Source organism: Mustela erminea, chromosome 3 (assembly GCF_009829155.1).
Source record: "Mustela erminea isolate mMusErm1 chromosome 3, mMusErm1.Pri, whole genome shotgun sequence".
Lineage (NCBI taxonomy): Eukaryota > Metazoa > Chordata > Mammalia > Carnivora > Mustelidae > Mustela > Mustela erminea.
Window position 1 is genome coordinate 21207858 of NC_045616.1, and position 24218 is coordinate 21232075.

Below are 24218 nucleotides of genomic sequence, written 5' to 3' on the forward strand. Positions count from 1 at the left end.
TCAGCTCTAGGTTTTGATAATATTTCCCTTTTTGTATACCTTTTTGATGCCATTAAAAGCTTTAATAGCTTTTTACTGATCTTATTGACTCTTACACTAAATGTACGCTGTCTTGTTAACAGTAGTTTATACAAAGACTAAAACCTTTGGTGCATGAAAGCGGAAATATTTAACCAAATTTGACATTTTGTTAATTGATTATTTTTATTTTAGGACATCTGAGTTCTTCTTCCATATATCCTGTGTGCAGTGCTCCTTATTTATTGGCAACTTCATGTTCAGATGAGAAAGTAAGATTCTGGAGATGCAGAGTAACAGATGGAGAATCTGATACATCAAAGAATGGAAAAGTGGATCTGGTATACATTTGGGAAGAATGGCCATTACTTATCGAAGATGGACTTCATAGCAATAGTAGTATAACCATCCCTGGTAGGCCTGTAGAAGTTAGCTGTGCACATACAAATCGGTTAGCAGTAGCGTATAAGCAGCTTCCATCCAATAGTAGGTCTTCTCAGGACTTCCTGATGCATGTCAGTATTTTTGAATGTGAGTCTACAGGAGGTTCATGTTGGGTCCTCGAACAGACGATTCATTTAGATGAATTGAATACAGTGTTAGATTCTGGTATTAGTATTGATAGCAATTTGGTGGCTTATAATAAACAAGAGGTGTATTTATCCAGTAAAGAGAGTATCACATCAAACACAAAGCATTTAGTTCACTTAGATTGGATGTCTAGAGAAGATGGTTCTCATATCCTCACTGTAGGAATTGGATCAAAACTTTTTATGTATGGACCCCTGGCTGGCAAGGTACAGGAACAGGCTGGTAAAGAAACCCTAGCCTTTCCTCTCTGGGAAAGCACTAAAGCTGTGCCTCTTTCTAAATTTGTCCTCTTAAGAAGTATGGACTTGGTTTCTTCTGTGGAAGGCTCTCCACCTTTTCCTGTTTCTTTATCATGGGTCCGGGATGGCATCCTTGTGGTAGGAATGGATTGTGAAATGCATGTATATTCCCAGTGGCAGCCATCTTCTAAACAGGAACCTGTTACAGCGGATTCATACAATGGGAGCACGCCATCTCTAATAAGTTTAATAAAACAGAGCAACTCATCGAGTTCTGGATTACATCCTCCAAAGAAAACCCTGACTCGATCCATGACCAGTCTTGCACAGAAAATCTGTGGAAAGAAAACTGCTTTCGATCCATCTGTGGATACGGAAGATTCAGGTCTTTTCGAAGCAGCTCATGTTCTTTCCCCAACTTTACCTCAGTACCATCCCTTGCAGCTTTTGGAACTCATGGACCTTGGCAAAGTTAGGAGAGCAAAAGCCATATTGTCGCACCTTGTCAAGTGCATTGCTGGGGAGATTGTGGCACTGAATGAAGCTGAATCCAATCATGAGCGCCGCCTTAGGTCTCTCACTATCAGTGCTAGTGGGAGCACTACCAGAGACCCCCAGGCTTTCAACAAAAGTGAAAATATGGATTACACAGAAATAGATTCTGTCCCTCCACTTCCCTTATATGCCTTACTTGCGGCAGACGATGATAGCTGCTACTCATCTTTAGAGAAGTCTAGTAAGCAGAGTACCTTAAATAACTCAAACCAGTTGTCAAAAGAGAGTTATGATGAACTTTTTCAGATCCCAACTTTAATGACTGATCATCAGGTGTTAGAGACAGATGAGGAAAATACCAAGCCCAGGGTCATTGACCTTTCACAGTACAGTCCAACTTACTTTGGTCCTGAGCACGCTCAGGTTCTTTCTGGCCACTTACTTCATTCCAGTTTACCAGGACTCAGCCGGATGGAACAGATGTCTCTAATGGCCTTAGCAGATACAATTGCTACTACCAGCACCGATATCGGGGAGAGCAGAGACAGAAGCCAAGGTAAAACTAAATTGGGCACAGGATTGGAGGCAAAACTGAATATGTTTACTTATTTACACAGAAAATAATCCTAAGGAATGTTTATAAAAATTACACCCAGGAAGGTGTTTTTTTTTTTTAAATCATTGTTGTTCCCTCCTCGATAGTTTTAACTTTAACATATGCTGTTTATCCCAGAAATGATAATACTTTAAGAAGGTATGCAAAGATTCATTATGCCAGCCATTTTTACTTAATTGCTCAATATTAAAGATCCAACTGAATCCTTTGGAGTTTGGTAAAAGTTAGCATTCTTATTAACTAATCAGTTTAGATACCTGAAAATTAAAGGTGCTTTCTGCTTTACTTTTTCTCATGTTGTAATCACTATTAATTTGGTTTATAAAATATTGAAGGTTTGGGATGCCTGGGTGGCTCAGTTGGTTAAGCAGCTGCCTTCGGCTCAGGTCATGATCCCAGCGTCCTGGGATCGAGTCCCACATCGGGCTCCTTGCTCTGCAGGGAGCCTGCTTCTCACTCTGACTCTGCCTGCCTCTCTCTGTCTGCTTGTGCTTGCGCTCGCTCTACCTCTCTCTCTGACAAATAAATAAATAAAAATAAAATCTTAAAAAAAAAAATTGAAGGTTTTTTAAATTAGCACTAATGTATACTTCTACCTAGAATAGCAAAAACAGAACAGATATATTAAAATTGGTCTTTTCCTCATCCAGAGAACATTTTTTTTTCTTTTTAATCTCCTGAGTTAACATACATATATAAAAAAATTGAATGTAGAATTTCCATCACATCTCATTAAGATCTGAAATTAATAAGTCCGGTCTTGTGCATTGGATGGTAAGATGCATCCCTTGAATTATGCTTGAAAGGAACATACACAACTCTTCTTTCACATATTAGCAGCAGATTATTGGGATGGTCTAGGACCTGAATCAACACGGAAAATACTTTAACATACTCCATAATAAAGGTTAAACTTTTTAAAACTTTAGTCATATTTTGAATTAAATAAGATCAGATCTTATTGACATTTACTTGGATTTTGCTAATCAGTTTCTTTTCTTATAAATACAAATAAATAGATACTTTTTGTTTTGTTTTGTTTTTCTATAGGTGGAGAAACTCTTGATGAATGTGGTCTAAAATTTCTTTTGGCTGTTCGACTTCATACTTTCCTTACAACTTCCCTTCCAGCTTACCGAGCTCAGCTTCTTCATCAAGGTGATTTTAGTAGTAATCTACTAAAAGAAATGGGAGTAAAAGTAGAGAGACCGGAGCACATTTGTTTGTTTTTGCCCAGATGTGATAACAATGACAAATTTGACACATTCTCAGTTTCCTTAACTTACTTGTAAAAGCATTTATTTCCACATAGTTTTCTTTGCTTTAAATACTGGAATTTTTTGGTAGCTAGAAAGAGCTAATAAAGAAGTAGATATTGGGCAATTGGATGTTCTGAGTTGCATATTCAAATGCATCATACTTTAATTAAAGGCCAATTAATACTGTTTTATTCTCTTTAACTTCTTCAGGTTATCTTCTTTCTCCTCTTTCACATTTATTGAAGTTCAGTTTTTTATCCAAAATTGGGTAACATTTTTGTTACAGAAATACTATATATTCAGTAGCTAATTGTCTTACATACAGAATACAGAACACTGAAAGTAAAAATTCACTTACCCCCAAAACTACTTTAACATTAATATGTATTTCAGATATAGTCTAGTAAACTTTCAGTTGAGTCTTGACTTCAAGACTCAAAGTAACAAATACTACTGAAATTTAAGGTAACTTAAAACAGGGTATTTCTTGGTTTAAAAATTGAGTCCATATATGTCAAAGCCATATCTTTTAATTAAGCACGTACCTCACCTAGAAATACTAAAGAAATACTGCATGTACCAATCAGTAGGTTGAGAGAATTGCTGGTGTTAATGATGCTGTTTAAATAGAAAAGTATCTGACATGCTAGTTATTATGTGCCAGGTACAGTACTGTTCTAAAGTCTTTAACTATAATATTTTAATCCTCACAACGATGTAATAAGGTTGTACCATAATTACTCACACTTTATAAATGAGGCATCTGAAGAATCAAGAGACTAAGTAATTTGCCGACAGTTCTATAGTTAGAACTACAGTTCTAGTTAGGGTTGGAGGTGGGCTTATTTTATACATTCTGATTCCAGAGGCTATAGTCTTAAGTTCTGTTCAGTGCGCTGTCCCATCTGCCTGATGCTCTTTTAATTCCATGAAAAACAAACATTGACCAAAGGACAATGAGAGTCAGCAACGAAGAACAATTATTTAAGCATAGACTAAAGCTTTACATGTTTCTCATTTTCTAAGGAAAGGTCATGGGTAATAGCTAGAGAACAAAAATAATCAGCACAGTGGCATTTGCCATACAGCATTTTTTATCTTTTAAAAAATATGTTTTAATTATAGAAAATATGTGCTTATTGTAGAAAACAATGAATTGATAAGAGTTGTTAGGAGAAGCAAGAAAAAAATAAAAACCCGTATTCCCTCCAACCTTAATTACTTAATTGTAACTCTGTGAATCTCATAAAAAGTTTAGACATTTTTATGGCAGATATGAAACATACATTTCTGATAATCATTATAAAAACACTTATGTTTCTTATAAACACTATTGGTGACATTTCTTCAGGTCTGTCTACCAGTCACTTTGCGTGGGCATTTCACTCAGTAGCAGAAGAAGAGCTGCTGAACATGTTGCCAGCCATGCAGAGAGATGATCCCACTTGGTCTGAACTGAGAGCCATGGGTGTGGGATGGTGGGTCCGGAATAGCCGCACCTTACGCAAGTGTATAGAGAAGGTAAGTTGTGTTTTATTTTGGTATAAAAATGAATTAGGGGGCACCTGGGTGGCTAGGGTGGTTAAGCATCTGCCTCCTGCTCAGGTCATGATCCCAGGGTCCGGGGATCGAGCTCTGCCTCAGGCTCCCTGCTCAGTGGAAAGCCTGCTCCTCCCTGTCCTTCTGCCTCTGCTGCTTCCCCTGCTTGTGCTCTCTCCTCACCCCTTAATTAAATAAATAAAATCTTTAAAACATCTTTAAAAAGTATATTCTGAGTGTTTCTTTAAAGGACATTCCATATTTCCTTCTTGTTTCTCCCTTTTTTTTTTTAACTGAAGCAGTAAAATGCTTTTGAATAGCTGTTATATTTCAAAATATCACATTAATACAGGTTTTTAATGTTTATATTCTAATTCTTAAATTGCTAAGTGACACACTTATGTAGTAGCATATGTCTGATTTTTATGAAATAGTGCATACACATCCTTGAAAAAATAAAATAGTACTGAAGAGCTTGTAATGAAAAGTGTAGTCCTGTGTTCCCATCTGTCTGTGTCTTTGGAGACCACCATGAATTACTTTTGAAATTGCAGAAAATTAAAAAAATAATAATAAAAGAAAGAAATTACAGAAGATATATGTATGTCTGTGTATGCATATAATATGTGTTTGTGTGTGTATATGCATCCATGCATTAGTGTATATATTTTCTAAATGTATTGAACATTAAATAATGTGTGCCAGTCTTGAATGTGAGAGCAGTTATTATGTTTATTTAAAAATTGTTTCTGTGAAATTCTAACCAATATTTTCTAACTGTAGGTAGCCAAAGCAGCCTTTTATAGAAAGAATGATCCTTTAGATGCTGCCATTTTTTACCTTGCAATGAGAAAGAAAGCTGTGATTTGGGGATTATACAGGTAGGTGAGAAAACTGTGCTTCAAAATGGAAAAATCTTCATGAGAAGTAAATGTATGAAGGAAAAGTAAACATTTGTTGTTCTTGTCAAGTGTGTTTCTTTGTAGATTCTTAGTTATTTTTGTATTTAAGGGGATTCTTAGGAAAGAAGCCCAGGTTTTCTCTATAGCAAAAGAATAGAAGAACATTTTTTTGTTTCTTTTGAGGATGTCCCATGATGCTTCTATAAAACAAAGACCTAAACCAAAAACTTGCATCTGGAGTCGGGAAGATGAATTGGTGGAGTCTTGAACAGTCATCCTCCCTCTGCCTTACTATAAGTTCATGGGCCGGGCCATCCTTCCAAACTATCCTCCTATAGTAGTCCCTGACCTGACCCCATTCTTGAGCTAGGATCACTTGGAATTTTTCTTTTACTAGTTCTCAGCAACACTTGATAAACATGATCACCAAAAATTGTTCACCATGTATATTGCATTCAGCTCTAGGTGATTCCATATGAACAGCAACCTTTGGGGGGAAATCATGGGCACCAGTCAGTTTTCTAAGAGGCTTGAACTTTTAGGATTGTTTTGAGAAGACAGATTCCTTAGGTTTTGATTACCAGTCATCATCAGGCGGGCAGTGAGTATGAAGGTGATTGAGGAAGTTTAAATAGTGAAGTAATACAAGTTAATACAAGTCATGTATTTTGCATGGATTTAGACATAATTTCTAAAGTCCTACTAAAGCAGTTTTCTTTATAGTTTGAAAGTCTTCAGTAATGTCTGAGATTTACATGAAGAAACAGATGTTTACTGTAAGAGCTCTTTTGCTCAGAAAAGAAGCAGATGTATAGTACTTGATACACTGGCAAGTGTTTCTTTGGAGTCCTAGCATTTAAATGGGTAACTTTGGTGAAAATTGGTTCTAATTGTGGGAATATTGTGTTTCAAAATTTTCGTACATTTTCTTTTTCCTTATAGATCCCAAAAAGACCCCAAGATGACACAGTTTTTTGGACACAATTTTGAGGATGAGAGATGGCGTAGAGCAGCTCTAAAGAATGCTTTTTCTTTGTTAGGCAAACAAAGATTTGAACATTCTGCAGCATTTTTTCTTTTAGCTGGTTGCCTCAGAGATGCAGTTGAGGTAATGATGAAACTTTTTAAAAAAAAGTATTATCCTTTCAAGCTCTTTCTGTGGGCTTAAATTTTTATTTTTTAATTTCAATTTAAGTATAGTGGAAATTACATAAGGCCAAGTACTTAATATATTTAACAGTGACTTATAAAATTTTGCCATTTAGCTTGAGTGATACTTATACAGAATGAAGATTAACCACATTGTATTGGTTGGTAGAGGTAATTGATCTAACTTTTAAAAATATTTATGAACAGGTTGGAAAAAGTTTTTTCTATCCGTTTAAACATACATGACTCTATTTGGCTCTGTCTTAGTTGATGAACCTTAGCATATTTTTAACTGATTATTTTTCAGTAAGCCTTAAAAAAATTAAAACATTTAAGGTATAACCTATCTCACATTGCTCTTTTTGAAATATATAAATATATTTATTTGAGAGAGACTGAGAGCATGCATGAGAGAGAGCAGGAGTAGAGGGGAGGAGCAGAGGGAGAAGGAGAAGAATCAGACTCCCTGCTGAGCAGGAGCCCAACACAGGGCTCAGTCCCAGGACCCCAGTATCATGACCTGAGCTGAAGGCAGCCATTTGATTGAGCCACCCGGGCACCCCTCAAATTGCCCTTTTGCTCGGAGTTTCATACAAGTGATTCGAAACATCTTTTTAATTAGAAAACCCTATAGTCGGCTGAGACAGATGGGAAGGAGTAAAAGTTCAAGAAACAAAATGTCAGGACTGACATTGAGCTTGGGTGGCTCAGTTGGTTAAGCATCTGCCTTCAGCTCAAGTCCTAATCTCAGGGTCCTGCGGTTTGAGTCCCACCTCATGTCAGGCTCCCTGTTCAGCAGGAAGTCTGCTTCTTCCTCTCCCTCTGCCCCTCCTCTCTGCTCATACTCTGTTTCTCTCTCCCTGTCTCTCAAAAAAAGCACGTTCCACTCTTGATTTCGGCTCAGACCATGATCTCAGGGTCATGAGATTGAAAGCCAAGTGGCGTTCCAAGCTGTGAAGCCTGCTTAGGATTTTCTCTTCTTCTTCCTCCTCTGCTTCTCTCCCCTTTGTCTCTCTTTCTTAAAAAAAAAAAAGGGAGGGGGGAAATGAGATAAAATGTCATTTGAGTTGAATCTTTTGAGGGTTATTTAATTTTATAGGCTAATTCTTTTTGCAAATAGGTATTTAGTACTAGTAGGTAGATTTGCTAAAGCAAGCAATATATGTTTTATTTGTTACTATCTTTGTTCATTTAGTTCAGATAATAACAGTGCCTTTTATTCATTCTAGTTATTAGTCAGTTGAGTTTATCTTAAAATGAAAGATGTCCCTGCTTATTTATGACCATGAGTTCTTTTTTTGAAGGTATGTCTTGAGAAACTGAATGACATTCAGTTGGCTCTTGTAATAGCTAGACTCTATGAGTCTGAATTTGATACCTCTGCAACATACAAATCTATTTTACGTAAAAAAGTTTTGGGGATTGATTCTCCTGTTAGTGAACTCAATTCACTGAACATAAATATGCATTATGATCCTTTTCTTCGGAGTATGGCATATTGGATTTTGGAAGATTATAGTGGTGCTCTGGAAACATTAATAAAACAGCCTGTCAGAGAGGATGATGGTAAGCTGCATTTCTAAGATGTTGATAATAAAAAGTTATGTTAGCATTTGCTGGGTACAGAGCACACTGTTGGGTGCTAACGGTAATACAAAGCAAGTTGAAAACATGGACTAAGACTTTAAGTGGGAACATCAACCTAAGTATGTGTTTCTTGTTTTGCTTTGTTTTGTTTTGTTTTTTAGGTGGGAGGATTCCTTTTTTTTTTTTTTTCCCAGAAAAATCCTTTGAAAACCAAGAACTTAAGATTTTCTGCTTTTATAAAATCAGTGTATTGAACATAAATGTTATCAACATTTGAGTCTAATTCTGGAGAAAATAATGATGTAATGGTGATTTTCTTAGGGGGAAGTTTGTGTATTTGCTATCCAGTTTTATAATTTTTATAATAAAAATATTCAGTGTAAAAGCTGACTTAAGTGATACGGTTAATATTTTATCAGAGTGTAGTAGAGAATTTTTTAGAATTAATATTTTGAGACCTATTTCTGCCTTTTGTTTTGGAAATCCCATTTGATGAAGCTTTTTTGGAGGTTAGTATATAATAGAAATCTTTGTATAAATTATATAAAAATGATGATATGTGCTTTTCAAATATTTTGCCATAGGTGGAATTGAATTGGTTCTGATAGCTGGTATCATAGGTGTCATATCATTTGGAGTACTAACTGGTGAAGATTTTAATTTATGGCTATTTACATGGCATCATTTAATTGGGAAGTGTATCATGAGTCTTACTGTGAAAGACTTGTGAGAAAGCCATGTTCAGTTAACTGTTCAAGTGTCCTGGCCATCTAAGCTGAAGATTTCCAAACTGTCTGCTGTGTGATGAAGGAAGGAAAGAAAATGCCTTTTCTTGTCATATTTTTATGTCTACACATATTCATGTCAAAAATGTATTTTGATTTGGAATTAATACACAATCACATACTTTCAGAGCCAATTAAATCTCTATTCTGGAAGAAAATTTTTAAAGGTAACTGGGACTTGGGCCAGGATGATAGTAGTAGAGGCAATGAAAAATGGTTGGATTTGGAATATAATTCTCAGGTAGACTAGGTAGGATTAGATATGGAATGTGAAGGGTATAAGAGTCAATTTTAATAACTCCTCTAGGTTTTTAGCTTGAGATAAACGATATGGGCAACACCAGGAGCTGGTGTGGGGGAGTGTTGTTTTAGGTAGAGAAGACTTCTCTGGTAAGATTACCTCTGAGCAGAGACCTGAGTGTTATAAGGTCAGTGTAGCTAATTCGGTCAAGAGTTGTTTATGCTAAAGGCTCACTAAATAAAATGGCTTTGAGACAAGAGTGTGTGCATGGAAATAGAAATGTAAATTGGGCATGTGAATAAAGCAATATAGATTTATAGGGTAAATTTGGGCCTGAAATAGTTAAGGCAGGTTATCCGTGTCTCAATGGTATTAGAAGCCATGGGACTGTTCGAGTTCACTCATGGAGGAGGGTAGATAGAACAGAAGTCAAACCTTGAACTCTAGGGCACTCTTAACATTCTAAAGTAGAGGATGAGGAAGATTTAACAAAGCAGACTGGGAAGGAATGTTGAGGGAAGTAGAATAAGAACTATGAATATGAAAGTGGGTGTTTTAAATAATCTTATATTGTTGATTGAAGACGTGTGAAATCAGTATAACCTTTGTTTTTCCTTCCTGTGAAAACACTTCCTTTACAGATGTGTTTTTGTCTATTCATTGTATATTACTTTGTTTTAGTAAAATGTGGTCAAAAGACCAGGTAGATAAAAGTGCTATGGTACAGAAAAAGGATTGTGGTACAAGTCTTGAACTTTTCTTAGCTGATAGAATGAATTTTCTTTCAGATCAAGTCATGATGTCAGCCTGTAATCCTGCAGTTTTTAATTTCTACAATTATCTAAGAACACATCCTCTTTTGCTAAGACGTCATTTTGGATCATCTGATGTATTGTCCACACACATGTGTTTAACAGGAAAAAGTGGGCTAGCAGGAACAATTAATTTAAGTGAAAGAAGATTATTTTTTACCACAGCCAGTGCTCATTTGAAAGCTGGCTGCCCTATGTTAGCTTTGGAAGTATTATCAAAGATGCCAAAAGTCATCAAGAAAACAAAACCTTTTTGCAGAACACCTAGTTTCCTGGATACTAGTAAAGACTGTTCCCCTTCTTCTCCATTAAAGTTGGATGCCAGGGAAGATAAGTCTTCTGCTATTGACTGGTCACAGTCACTAATGAATGGTTTTGGATCTTCTTCAGAAGGTTCCTCAGAGAAGCAGTCAAACTCTACTCTTTCTTTTGACTGGAGCCAACCAAGTGTTGTATTTCAGGATGACTCTTTAGAGTTAAAATGGGACAGTGATAACGATGAAGATGAGGATCTCCCTATTTCAATGAAAGAACTAAAACCTTTACAGAGAAAAATGGGGAAAAAAATAGATGAAACAAGTTCTAATTACATAGAATCTCTCAGCACACTAGATGAAAACGACATTTTAAGTCCATCAGAAGATATCATTGCAGTTCAATTAAAATTTAGAGCATGTTTAAAGATTCTCACAGTCGAACTTCGTACATTATCTACTGGGTATGAAATAGATGGTGGAAAATTGCGTTACCAACTCTACCACTGGCTTGAAAAAGAGGTGATAGCTCTTCAGAGGACTTGTGACTACTGTTCAGATGGTGAAGACTTAGAGGCTGCATTTGGTGAAAATGGAGATGAATTTGGATTAAATGGAGATGCTGAAGATATGCTTCAGCAAACAAAAGTGAAACAACTAAGAGAAAATTTTCAGGAAAAAAGACAGTGGCTTTTGAAATATCAGTCCCTCTTGCGGATGTTTCTGAGTTACTGCATACTTCATGGGTCCCATGGTGGCGGTCTTGCCTCTGTGAGAATGGAATTGATTTTGCTTTTACAAGAATCTCAGCAGGTATGTAACTTACACATTGGCCAGTTAAAGTAGTACACATAGGAGAAACAGTTTTTGGTATTGCTCTGTTTGTCTTTAAATATTAAAATTTTTGGTTTTCTTCACTATGGCTGTTTAAAGGATGCTCTTTTTTGTATGGTGCATTGTATTATGAATTTGTAGAGTTGTGTGTGTAATAGTTTCAGGATCATTCAGCATCAGGCCCTTTGATCAGGTGAATTCATACTCTGAATTCTTATGAGTGCTGTGTGAGATGATGATGGGTTTCTCATTAGAATAAGAGGGTATTACCCCTCATTTTTTCAGTATACTTGGTGGAATGTTAACCTCCTCAGGTCCCGTAACTCTATGAAGTTTTCTGTCATGCTTTTAGTTTTTAATTGTTTTAAAATTTTTCCAAGAGGCCCCTGAATTAGTTAAGTAATAGATTAAAACTGTAAACAGTTGATTAACCTTTTTTTCGCTTTGTTTTTAAGGAAACCTCAGAACCAGTATTCCCCAGTCCTCTGTCAGAGCAGACCTCAGTACCCCTCCTCTTTGCCTGTACAGCCAGTGCCAAGACAGTTGTTGCCAACCCGTTACTGCACCTCACTAACCTCACACATGATATTCTGCATGCCATCATAAACTTCGATTCACCACCCCATCCTGACATCCAGAGCAGCAAAGTAAGTAGACTTGGTTCATTCTTTAAAACTTAGCTACTTATGATGATAAAACCAAAGGAAAAATGTAGAACAGCACTTTTTAGAGACAGTTTTAAACATCAGACTAAACATAGGAATTGTTACATTATCACTTACATATTTTTTGATCAAAGAAAACTTACAGTTTGTATACAGATACATGTATCTATATGGTATGTATATGGTTTGTATACAGATATATGAGTAATTCTTTGAGTATTACACTTAGGCAAAAAGCTGATTGCCTTTTAGAAGTAGAAACTTTTAGAAATGATTTAGAAATTGACTTTTAGAAATAATTTTGGTGTAAAATTATTAATATACAAGTAAACTTTTCCTTTGTTAATATTAAAACATTATATATTTTAAGATTAATGTGAAGTATTTTGCCTCTCTTGTTTCTCTAGGCCAGGCAGTGTTTTATTAATGAGCTACGGCAGAATCACATGACACGTTTGTTAAAAAGTTTATATTCTTAAGTTGACTCCAAACTTATTGAATCAGTGTGTGAGAATGAGTCCCAAGAATATGTATTTTTAGGAAGTTTCTCAGGTGATTCTGATGCATAACTAATCATACAGTTATCTAATAATCATCCACATCATCTTGCCACCCATCACCACTGTACTTTATATACCACTGATATCACATTTCATGTTTCATCTTTACTCTAAAACATACTGAAATCCTTTCAAGTATGACCAGGTTTGTCTATTTTTCTCTCTTTCTTTTCTTGAATAGTCTGTCATTTGGTTCTCGTCTACTTCACAGGCTGTAATATCACACCTGTTTGATATTCTGCTTGCCTAATGGTGGCCTCTCCTACAGTTTTACCTTCTTGAATAACCTTAACCCTTGTCATTTAATTTTGTCACTTATCCTGTACTCTTCTGTAGAATAAGTGTCCTCATGGTATGTTATTCAGTAAGGAATTAAATTTCCTTCAGACAGTGCACAATTTTAAAGCTGTTTAAGAACCATTCTGAAACATTAGTATCTTCAAATTACTATCATTTATTTTGCTTCTCAGTTCTTCTAATTTCGTCCACCTGGATATTCTCATTTGTCTTTGGTCAGCTAGTAGGGTGGCTGGATTCTGGATTAGGATGGCCATGTTTATATTTTTATATTTTTGGTTTTTATATTTTTGGTGGTTGGCAGACTAGTTCCAGGACTGATAGTCGACGATCAAGCAGCCTAGTTTCTCTAGAAAAACAGAACCAATATGACATGTGTATGTGTGTGTATAGAGCTGTGTTTTATAAGCAGTTGGCTCACATAATTATGAAGGCTGACAAGTCCCAAGATTGGCAGTCATCCAGCTGGAGACCCAGGACCTATTGTGTAGTCCAGTCTGGGTCTACAGGCCTGAGAACCAGGAGAGCCAGTAGAGTATAAGTTCTAGTCTGAAAGCCAACAGGCTTGAGACCTAAGAAGAGCTAGTGTTTCTGTTCTAACATAGAGACAGGAAAACACCAATGTTCCAGCTCAGTGCAGCCAGGCAGAAGTTCCCTTTTTATAGCTTTATTGTTCTATTTAGGTATTCGACTGATTGGGTGAGGCCTGCCCACATTAAGGAGGGCAGTCTTTCTTACTCAATCTTCCACTTCTACCAATGTTAATTGCATCCCACATCAGCCTTATAGATACACCCAGAATGTTTGGCCAAATGTCTGGGCACCCCTTGGTCCAGTTAAGCTGATACATAAAATTAACTGTCATGCCTAGGTTATTTCACATAGTGGTTGCAGGGTGTTTTAAAAAGCAGCAAGAATAGCATTTGCAGGCCTTTCAAACTTTCATTTTGCAGGACTAGGTTGATAAGTTACATAGCATTTTGCCATCTTGGTCAAAGCAAGTCCCATGGTCATTCCAGATTCATTAAGTAGAGAAATAGACTCTACTTTTTGATTAGAGAAGCTGGGAAATATTCTGATCATTTTTGTAATTTTCCATATTTGGACTTGCTGTCTTCATTTTTATGATGATATTCTTGATTTTAATCCATACCGTACATCTTATTGATAATTGAAGGGGAAATAGCAATATGATTTTAATCTATGACTCCTTTTTTTTTTTATCTACATATAAGACTGTCATACTTGATGATTAGATCAAGAGCCTAGTCTTTTAAAGTCTAATCTGGGACGCCTGGGTGGTTCAGTTGGTTAAGCGGCTGCCTTCAGCTCAAGTCTTGATCCCAGAGTCCTGGGATCAAGTCCCACATTGGGCTCCTTGCTCAGCACGGAGCCTGCTTCTCTCTCTGTCTCTTCCTGCCACTCTGTCTGCATGTTCTCGCTCACTCTCTCTCTGACAAATAAATAAATAAAATCTTTAAAAAATTAAAATATAAATAAATAAATAAATAAATAAATAAATAGTCTAATCTAGTTGCTTTCTGACCCGGGTTGTGCTTCTCAGATCTGCCTCTCTCATTGCTTGTCATGCCATGTTTAGAGCCTTCTCTTTCTCAGTACTAATGTTCGCCCTTCAGTTGCTGTCTTTCAAACTTTCTTCTTTTTCTAAGTAATTGCATTCTCTTTTGATTGCTTGTTTTCTCTTGTAGTTAGAATATATGTTAGCATATGCTTCAGTGACCTGTCCATAGGTAAACTATCATTTATCAGACTGAGATTTTTCATATTTTCATTGAGGAAGAAGGTTGAATCTTGGAGGGGTTTCTTTTAATACATGGCTTATGCACTACTGAATAGCTAACATCTGTTCCCATTTGTTCTTAAAATAGAAATTAGGTAGCAGGTGTGTGTTTTGTGATTTCTGCCAATGGCCTTTGTGTTTTTAATTTGTTTGTAGTGTGATCTCTATATGCATAAATGAGTGTTAAGGAAAAAACAGAAATAGTTTTTAAGGACCAAATAGTTTTTCCATCTTTTTTACATTGCTAGATTATAGTAGGTCTTGAGACAAGTTTGATTTTTTAAAAGTTATACTTAATTTTGTTTTTTTTTTCTTTTTCAGGTATATGTAATGCATACTTTAGCAGCCTCACTTTCTGCTTGTATTTATCAGTGCCTTTGTGGTAGTCATAACTACAGGTAAATATCTTTTTGTGAAATTTAGGAATGTTTGCAATAACTGATGAGATTTCAGAATTTGTATGCTCTTGCTTAGAAAAACTGTTTATGACAGTTTAAATAATACCAAAAGCATTTGAAATGATGAGTACTATTTTTCCATCTTTGAATTTTAGCTTTTCTGCCTTTGTGGCAAATGAATGTTTTCATTTGTCAGTGTAACTAGTTAACTTTTATTGATTACTGCCTAATGCCAGGCCTTGTGATACACACGGAGATAAGTTCTCCTTTCTTGAGGTCCATCTAGTTAGAAACAAATGTACAAGTTGATAAGTAATATATATAACATGACATTGCACTTAGTGATAAGTACTATAGTACAGTTATAATTATATACTGTAACATTACAATGTACTGCATTGTATATTTATAATATGAAGAGAGGTTCAGGGAACACACAGGAAGGAGTAACTGACTTGAAATTGAGAAAAATTTTATTAAAGAGTGATGTTTATGATATTTCCCTTTATAGCCCAAGGTTTCACTATAATTTAGCTAGGCTTTTAAAACACACTGTTTAACACTTTGGTATCTTCCTTTAGTTCTTTGAAATTCTCATTCCTTTTTTAAAAATTTTTACTTAAATTCCAGTTAGTTAACATACAGTGTAATACTAGTTTCAGGTATACCGTATAGTGGTTCAACATTTCCATACATCACCCTGTGCTCATCACAAGTGCCGTCCTTAATCCCTGTCACCTATTTCCTCCATTCCCCCACCCACCTCCCCTCTGGTGACCATCGGTGTGTTCTCTAGAGTTAGGAGTCTGTTTCTTGGTTTGCCTCTCTCTTATTTTTCCCCTATGATCCTTTGTTTTTGTTTCTTGACTTTTTTTCTTTAAATATTTTGTCTTTTGTCTCCTATTTCTTATTAGGTATTGGAACTTACAGGTTTCTCTTATTTTCCTTTTAGCTTTCATCTCATATTTTTTTTCTTTATTTATTTTTGCTTCATTTTAGGAGAAATCCTAATGCCATTTTCCAGACACTCACTCTTTCTTCAGCAATGTCTCGTCTTTTATTTAGGCTGAGTTTATGTTTTATAAATTCTGTTTTTCATTTTTAAGATATCTTTGTTGATTTTAATGGTCACTTTTATTTTTATAACTTACTGTTTGTATTAATTGTTTTAATGTCTCTGAGTATAAAGCACCTTCTGTCATGTTCTAAATCTGCTTCCTCAGGTACAGGTCATTCACAGAATTTGTTGATTTTTACCTGATATTAGCCTTCCTTGGCGGTGTTGATTTTTGCTTGTTTATGTTTCAGTTCTACCATGGGAGTCTCAATTTACTAATCTGCTTCTGCATTCCCAGGGTAGTTTCAACTTGATTTCTTTGACCTTCATCCTCCAAGAGTTCACTTTCTTGTTACTGAGTGGAGCTTTACTTTCATCAATGTATCTTTATCTTTTTCATCATTTCCATAGGTTTATTGTAGCAGGGGGATTTTTTTTTTTTTTTTTTGCAGCCTGCCATTTCTCAACTGCAAAGTAAAGCAAGAGAAACTATTTACAAATGCATCAAAGTGTTAAGTCTAATAAAAGACTTGCCAGTCAGAACAGATCTAAACCAATAGATGCTATGTTTAAATATGACGTTCATTTACTCATATTTGATATAGGAATTTCTGACAGGATTTAACAAATATTTTTGTACCATCTTCTTTCAGATTTATTTCATAGTTTATGTCAAGCTGCAAGTTACTTTGTTCATTCGTCTGTTTATTTTAGTATGAAGTGCCATTTACTTGGAGAAGCTTACCCTGAATTCCCAAATTATGTAAAGTGCTCCCCACCTTTTGCTTTCATAACCCTGTATGCATAGGTTTGTTCTCTAAAAGCAATATGATAGGGGCCCCTGACTCTTGATTTCATCTCAGGTCATTATCTCAGGGTCATGGGGTCAAGCCCCACTTCAGGCTCTTTGCTGGTTGTGTATTCTCCTTGGGATTCTCTCTCTTCCTCTCCCTCTGCACCCTCTTCCTCTGCTCACTTGTTCACTTTCTTTCAAAGAAATAAAGAAAGAAAGCAATCTGATAAAGTTTTTTGTATCTGATTCCTCCACCAGACTATAAATTTCATGGATACAGAAACCACATTTTTCATTATATCCCTGGTTTCTTGTGCATATACCTGATGTAACCTAACCTAATGTAGCACTGACAGCCATTAAATATCAAACTCAACCTAAACTGACTTTGTTTTCAACCAGATAACCTTGTTTTGAACTTTCATAGAACAGCTTGCTTTTTGTGTCAAGAATGATTTAGTTTTCTCATTTGTATGTATTTTTTATCTTTCATTAAATAAATATACTTAAAAATTATCACGTGTATTTTAATTTAGAAAATTTACATGTTTACACTTAAAGGATACTTGATTTTAATATAGCACCAGACTATAGAGAACAGTGCTTGGATCATAATAGCAGTATAACTAATAAAATTTGAATTTTAAGATACTCTAGAAGTTAGATCTAAAACGTGGAAATATTACATGTTTCATTTTAGATCATTACATTTGTATTATTTTTGTCTTATATTATTACAGATTGTTCTTATTTAAATGTTCTGTTTTCTTAGTTCATTCCAAACAAATCAGTTTACTGGAATGATGTATCAGACAGTACTGCTTCCCCATCGACATTCTTTGAAAACAGGAAGCTTAGATGAAGCAATAACTCCAAATACATCACCAGCGCAATGGCCAGGTATAAATAATTTATGGATATATGTATGTAAATAAATATATATGAGTTTTTTCTTAGCCTAAATTTAATCAAATGAGGACAAAGTACATTTGGTATGGTTTTGCTGCATGATAATCAGTGTTAAATATTGTTAGAATTGATACCACTTCAGTATTTAGCACTCATGGTAAATTTCGCAGTTAAACTTAACATTGGTCTTTTTTTTCCTTTGTAACATTGGTATTTCCCTGGCAGTTTTACTAAAATAACTCAAATGTTTTGTTATATCACTTGTTATAATTTTTTTTGTCATGATAGATGTTTGATAGAATGGCATTTGTGGTGGGAATTAAATTTTATCTATCAGATTTGTATTAGATGGTAGATTTTCATTGTTTCTCTAAATTGAACAAATTTGTGCATTAACTGTAATAACTTCTACTAGTCTGTGAATCTAGAGAAGAAAAAACTTCAATCCTGATATAAGACAGTTTTTTAAAAAATTAAAAGATACAGTTCTTTTTAAAATTTATTGTCAGTGGTAGCTGTGTTTGTTTGTTCTAGGAATCACTTCTCTGATCCGACTTTTGAATTCTTCTGGCGAGGAAGCCCAGTCAGGGCTTACAGTCTTGCTCTGTGAGATTCTCACAGCAGTATATCTGAGTCTCTTCATCCATGGCCTGGCGACACATTCCAGTAATGAACTATTTCGGATCATGGCCCATCCTCTGAATGAAAAAATGTGGTCTGCTGTGTTTGGTGGAGGTGCACATGTTCCCAACAAAGAACACACACATTCAAAAGCTTTACCTGGTTAGTGTATTCATGTTTGTTTTTTTATTTTTAAGACTGAAACTATATTTGTTCATCCGAATGATAACTTTGTCAAGTGTAATTACATTTTAATTAATTCACAGAAAGTTTTTGTTACAGACCGTTTTCTTAAAGCATGAACAAATGGTTTTATGGTGAAAATACAGTGTCAAGTTTCTGGTGCAGTTTTCAAACTGTAAGACACTCGTGCACCATTAGAAGTATCTAATGTATTTTTTCTTAAATCATTTGCTTCTGAAATATTCTGTAACACTGGTCTTTGTTCTATCCCAAATACAGATTCTCTCTTCTTTCTTTGGCAGGAAGGCACTTTGCTATGCCTAGCCCCCACCAGGTAGTGGTATTCTCCATGGAATGTGTGGGCTTTACCAAAGCTCTTTCAACCATCAGTTCTCATAGCCCTCCCAGTCTTGCAGGCAAGATACTAGCTTTAGAAATAGGCTTTTACGGCTCAGCTTGCTTTGTGTTGTTTTGGAGGGTTTGGGGTACTTTGGGCCTATTTTATTTTGTATGGCACTTAAAATAGAAAATTGAGAAATTTCCTTTAATCAAGCCATATTTTTGATTTGAAACAATGATTAGCATTTCAGAAAACCATCTCTGCTTTTTATTCTGCTTTTAAATTATTTCCTTTGATGTTTTCTATTCCTTAGACTTCAACATCTTTTTAAATGTGTAGGAATAAATGTCAATGCTAATCATGTAAATCAGACTATGGCTTGAAATGTCTGGAAAACATTTCAAATGAGGCTGCTTTATGTTTTGCATACTATGATTCTGGCCATTAGGGGTTTTGGATTTCTAAGTGTTCATAATACCAGGAAAAGTAAATATTTTAAACAATTGTATCCCTGTTTCTAGACTTTCTAATGTTGAAACTATATATATTATATCTTGATGTGAAAAGGATCTTCATAATGCTTTCTACCTAGCTGTTAAATTTTTGTTTTATAATTTATTAACCCATATGTAATAATCTTAGTTTTCAATTTTTAAAAAATATTTTCATTTTTATAACATCTCTTTTCATTTTTAAGGAGTAATTTCCTGTGCGTTATTTTTTATGTGGACAAAAAAAGAAAAAGACTAACTTTTCATGAAATTTGCCTTGGAATATATTTTAACTTCAGATATCTGAATTCAGTTAAAGAAAAGTCTAAGTCTAAGAGAGAATAAGATTTATAGGTCTACTGAGATTACTTATTTGTGGAGCATAACAAATAGCATGGAGGACATGGGGACTTAGAGTGGAGAAGGGAGTTGGGGGAAATTGGAAGGGGAGGTGAACCATGAGAGACTATGGACTCTGAAAAACAATCTGAGGGTTTTGAAGGGACGGGGGGTGGGAGGTTGGGGTACCAGGTGGTGGGTATTATAGAGGGCACGGATTGCATGGAGCACGGGGTGTGGTGCAAAAATAATGAATACTGTTATGCTGGAAATAAAAAAAAATAAATAAATTAAATATTTAAAAAAAAAAAAAATAAACTGAAAAAAAAGGGATAGGAAAAAAAAAAAAAAAAAAAAAAAAAAAAAGTTGGTAAACTAATTGTGGACCTGTTTTTAATGTGTCCTAAGAGAAAATCAATTAAAACTTTGATCTCGTTAATACAAAATATTAAAAAGGGATAAATTCTTGCTATGGAATGTCCAAATACCTGTAAAAAATTAAAAATATTCTTACTAACCAGTCACCATTTCTCAATTCCAACCATTTCAACTAAGCACAGATGTGTAAAGAACCTTACTCAGAGTCTTAAGTTCTTTGTTGAACCACTCAGTTTTAGTTGTTTCTACACACAAGTGTCTTTATAAAAATTATCTTATAGGTACTATCTATAAACTGTATTCCATCACTTACTGAACCCTACCTAGTGAAAGTGACTGAAAATTACCTGCATCTGTACATTTAATTCTTTGGTGGCAAGTAACGCAGAATACTTAAAACACATGGTTCCCTTAGTGTTAAGTCCGCATCCAGGTTATGTGTTGCTCATCTGTCTTGGAAGACCCAGAAACTATGGAATCAGTCATAGATGTAACTTAGTACTAGAAGACAAATTAAAAGTCACCATTTGTTTTTCTTGTTCTAGTGTAAATTCTGATTTCAGTTTTCTTCGCAATGATGGTCTCATGAACTAAATTATTTTCTTTTTTTATTTACTTAAATTCACTTAGCCAACATATTGTACAGCATTATCATCAACTAAATTCTGTTTCTCTCTACATGTCTTTTATATACTTAATCCACTAATATTTTTAGTGACAAAATTTAAATATTGACTAAGCTTTGTAATGTAAGAAAATGATAGATGATTTCTATTAGATTTAAGTTTGGTGGGTTAGAATTCTTAACAAAAATGTGAATTTAATCAGTAATTTTTTTTTTAATCATTTAACTGGGTGAATTCCACATCACATATTAGTGAAGGATTTATATTTTCTAACTAAAATTAGTGCAGGGGCACCTGGGTGGCTCAGTGGGTTAAGCCTCTGCCTTCGGCTCAGGTCATGATCTCAGGGTCCTGGGATCGAGCCCCGCATTGGGCTCTTTGCTCAGCGGGAAGCCTGCTTCCTCCTCTCTCTCTGCCTGCCTCTCTGCCTACCTGTGATCTCTCTCTGTCAAATAAATAAATAAAATCTTTAAAAAGATAAATAAATGAAAAATAAAAAAATAAAATTAGTGCAGGTGTAAGTTTGTGGAGTTAGTAATTGTTTTGTTATTATGGTTAATTTTTAAAATAAATAATCAGGTGAGCAATAGCAAGTTTGGAAAAATTATTTTTTTTTCTGCTAACAGTTAGAAATCCATACTTTGCTTTTGATTGCTTATTATAAAGCAAAGCAGTGTTTTTATTTGAAGGATTTTTATTGTATTTTGTCATGATATTTGCAATAATGAGAACTGTAGATTTTCCATCTTCATCTTGATAAATTTATAGTAATGATTTTGTATGTCTCCTCATTGAGGAATAAAATATAAAATGAGTATTTTATTTGTAGTAAGCATAAATTTTTTTAACTATGAGACTGCTAATGGTGTTTTAGACATTTTAAAGTATATTTTTGCCATTTGAGTGGCAAAAAATATAAGTAACATTTTGCCATTATGTTAAGTACAGACCAGAAATCCAAATGTCTTGCTTTTCCCCTAAAACTCGTATAAAATTAAGTTTCCTGTTCAGGGTTTAGTGATTATACATGTCATTGCTATCCTCCCTTTAGTAAAATACATAAAATAGCAATATTTCTTGACCAGAAAAAGTATAAGATTTCAGCGTTTTTAAAATGGAAAATGATCAGCTATTTACAATACAGATGTGAATATGCCCAGCAATTTTAACTGGCTACTGAACCAAAAAATAACTAGTTTTGCCAGAGAAGGGAATACATCTTTTGTTAGAGTCTTTGGACACACTTTTTTTTGAGGGACAGGCATAAATTTTCATTAAAAAGCATCTATTCATTTCATAACTACCATATTTGTCCTTTTGTGACAGGTTTATTTCATGTAGCACAGTGTCCTTGAGGTTCATCTATGTTGTGGCACATGATAGAGTTTTCTTTGTGCAGCTGAATAGTATTTCACTGTATGTATGTATTCCTTTCTCACTTTTAACAAGTCTTTTGACCTGGAACTGAAATCTTATAGGCACATCTGGATCATGTTCTTCAGGGTAATGGAGAAGTAGTTATCTCCAGATTTTTTATTATATAACCCTATCTACAAAACATGCTTGAGCAAATCCTCATTATGTGTGTATTTATTTATTTATAAATACATGTACCCCTGCTGATCCAGGTATTAAACACTGACAGATTTTCTTCTTCCCCTTACCACTTCCCTCCCCTTTCTGCTCCCCTTCTCCCACCCCCTTTCTTTTTCCTTCCTCTGTTGCCTTCTCCTCCTTCTTTCTCTTCTCCTCCATTCCTCCTCTCTTCTTTCCCTTCTCCCCTTCTTACCCTGTTTCTCTTCCTTTTCCCCACTTCTGCTTATTAAAAAATAAATCTCAGTAATAGTTGTAATATTTTCTTTCCACATTCCAGTGAATCACTTTGAACACCCAACTGTTTTGGAAACTACTTGCTCTGCAATTTGGAGACAAATCACTACTTTCTACTAAGATAATCATCATTTCATTTTCATAGGTACTTATGAAGTAAGGTACTGTGCCTTACCAATCCTTGAGAGTCAATCTTAACTAAAATCTGGAAAATTTCACTTGTCAGACATTTTTTTAGCATTAATTTTATTCTTTGTGGATTAAGAAGTGCCTTAAATTTATGCTCCTCAAATCTATTTTGGTATTTTCCTTTTAAGAATCTTTGAAGTTTACTTGTAAAGTCATGTTTTGCATAGAATTTTGAGAATTTGTTTTTTATTTAATGGGTTAAATAAAGTGTTGGCTTGTATTTGTACTTCTCAAACTTTTTGTCTGAAATGGATGCTATAGGAGAGTGAATATATATATACCTCTTCGGAGATCTCTTATGCTTAACTGTCTTGCCAAAAGCAAGAAATAGATTGGGATCTGTTTTATCTTGAACTTACCTGATTTTCATCTTCTCCATATCTTTGTTTCTTTCTAGTAAAATATTTTAAATCATCATTTAAATTACTTACCTTCATCTTCCCATCCCCTAAATTTTGGAGCTATACTTGAAGGTACAGGACAATGCGCCCCCTGCTTTTTCATGTACTCTCTGGCATACTCATGAATAGTCTTGTGATAAGTGTGCCTTAGATTGATAAGCAGAGAATGAGATCATTCTGCTGGTTACTTTAAGGTCACTTTTAAAAATAAATATTTAAGTCTAGGTTTAGAACATTAATTTTGTCTGATTTAAAATGATAAACTTGGGGCACCTGCGTGTTTCAGTTGGTTAAGCTCCTGCCTTCAGCTCAGGTTATGATCTCAGGATTAAGCCCCCTGTTGGATCCCTCACTCAACTGAGAGTCTTCTTCTCCCTCTCCCTCTGCCTCCCCAACCCCCCCTCATTCATGCTTGCTAATAAATTCTTTTAAGAAAATAAAATGAGCCTTTCTTGGGGCGCCTGGGTGGCTCAGTGGGTTAAGCCGCTGCCTTCGGCTCAGGTCATGATCTCAGAGTCCTGGGATCGAGTCCCGCATCGGGCTCTCTGCTGAGCAGAGAGCCTGCTTCCCTCTCTCTCTCTCTCTGGCTGCCTCTCCGTCTACTTGTGATTTCTCTCTGTCAAATTAATAAATAAAATCTTTAAAAAAAAAATAAAAATAAAAATAAAAAAGAAAAAAAAAGAAAATAAAATGATAAACTCAAAAAGTGTTAACTTGTGAGCCTTCCTCTTATGTTTTGATTAAAATCAAAATACGTGCATGATAATAAATCCAGTAGTCCAGAAGAATTTATGATAAAAAGCAATATTGTCTTTCTTACTCCTCTGTACCTCCTCTGCCCATTCTTTAAATGTAGTCTCTAAACCATTTCTCCATTTTGTTTTGCGTTCTTAGGGAGTCACGTCCATAGTTCCAGGAAGTCACTGAGGATTGTACTAGGAGTGAGGATAGAGGTTCTTAAAATCGTGACTTTAAAAGTACTATCTTGACTTTAAAAGTACTTCTTAAAAGTACTTTAT

At 35.0% G+C, this 24218-nt stretch overlaps 1 protein-coding gene across 8 annotated transcripts in view; it reads left to right on the plus strand.

Annotated features, from left to right (window-relative positions):
• DMXL1 (Dmx like 1) overlaps positions 1-24218 on the plus strand; it is a 128794-nt gene that overhangs the window by 52528 nt on the left and 52048 nt on the right. For 7 of the 8 annotated variants that reach the window (XM_032335423.1, XM_032335417.1, XM_032335419.1 and 4 more), the window contains 11 exons: positions 214-1899; positions 3010-3117; positions 4570-4739; positions 5541-5638; positions 6602-6767; positions 8113-8374; positions 10210-11300; positions 11777-11968; positions 14966-15042; positions 17665-17792; positions 18336-18584. In XM_032335423.1, the coding sequence (XP_032191314.1) occupies positions 214-1899; positions 3010-3117; positions 4570-4739; positions 5541-5638; positions 6602-6767; positions 8113-8374; positions 10210-11300; positions 11777-11968; positions 14966-15042; positions 17665-17792; positions 18336-18584 (4227 nt within the window). Of the gene's footprint in view, positions 1-213; positions 1900-3009; positions 3118-4569; positions 4740-5540; positions 5639-6601; positions 6768-8112; positions 8375-10209; positions 11301-11776; positions 11969-14965; positions 15043-17664; positions 17793-18335; positions 18585-18907; positions 19533-24218 lie in introns of those variants that run through there. The other variant, XM_032335424.1, reaches the window with a different exon arrangement.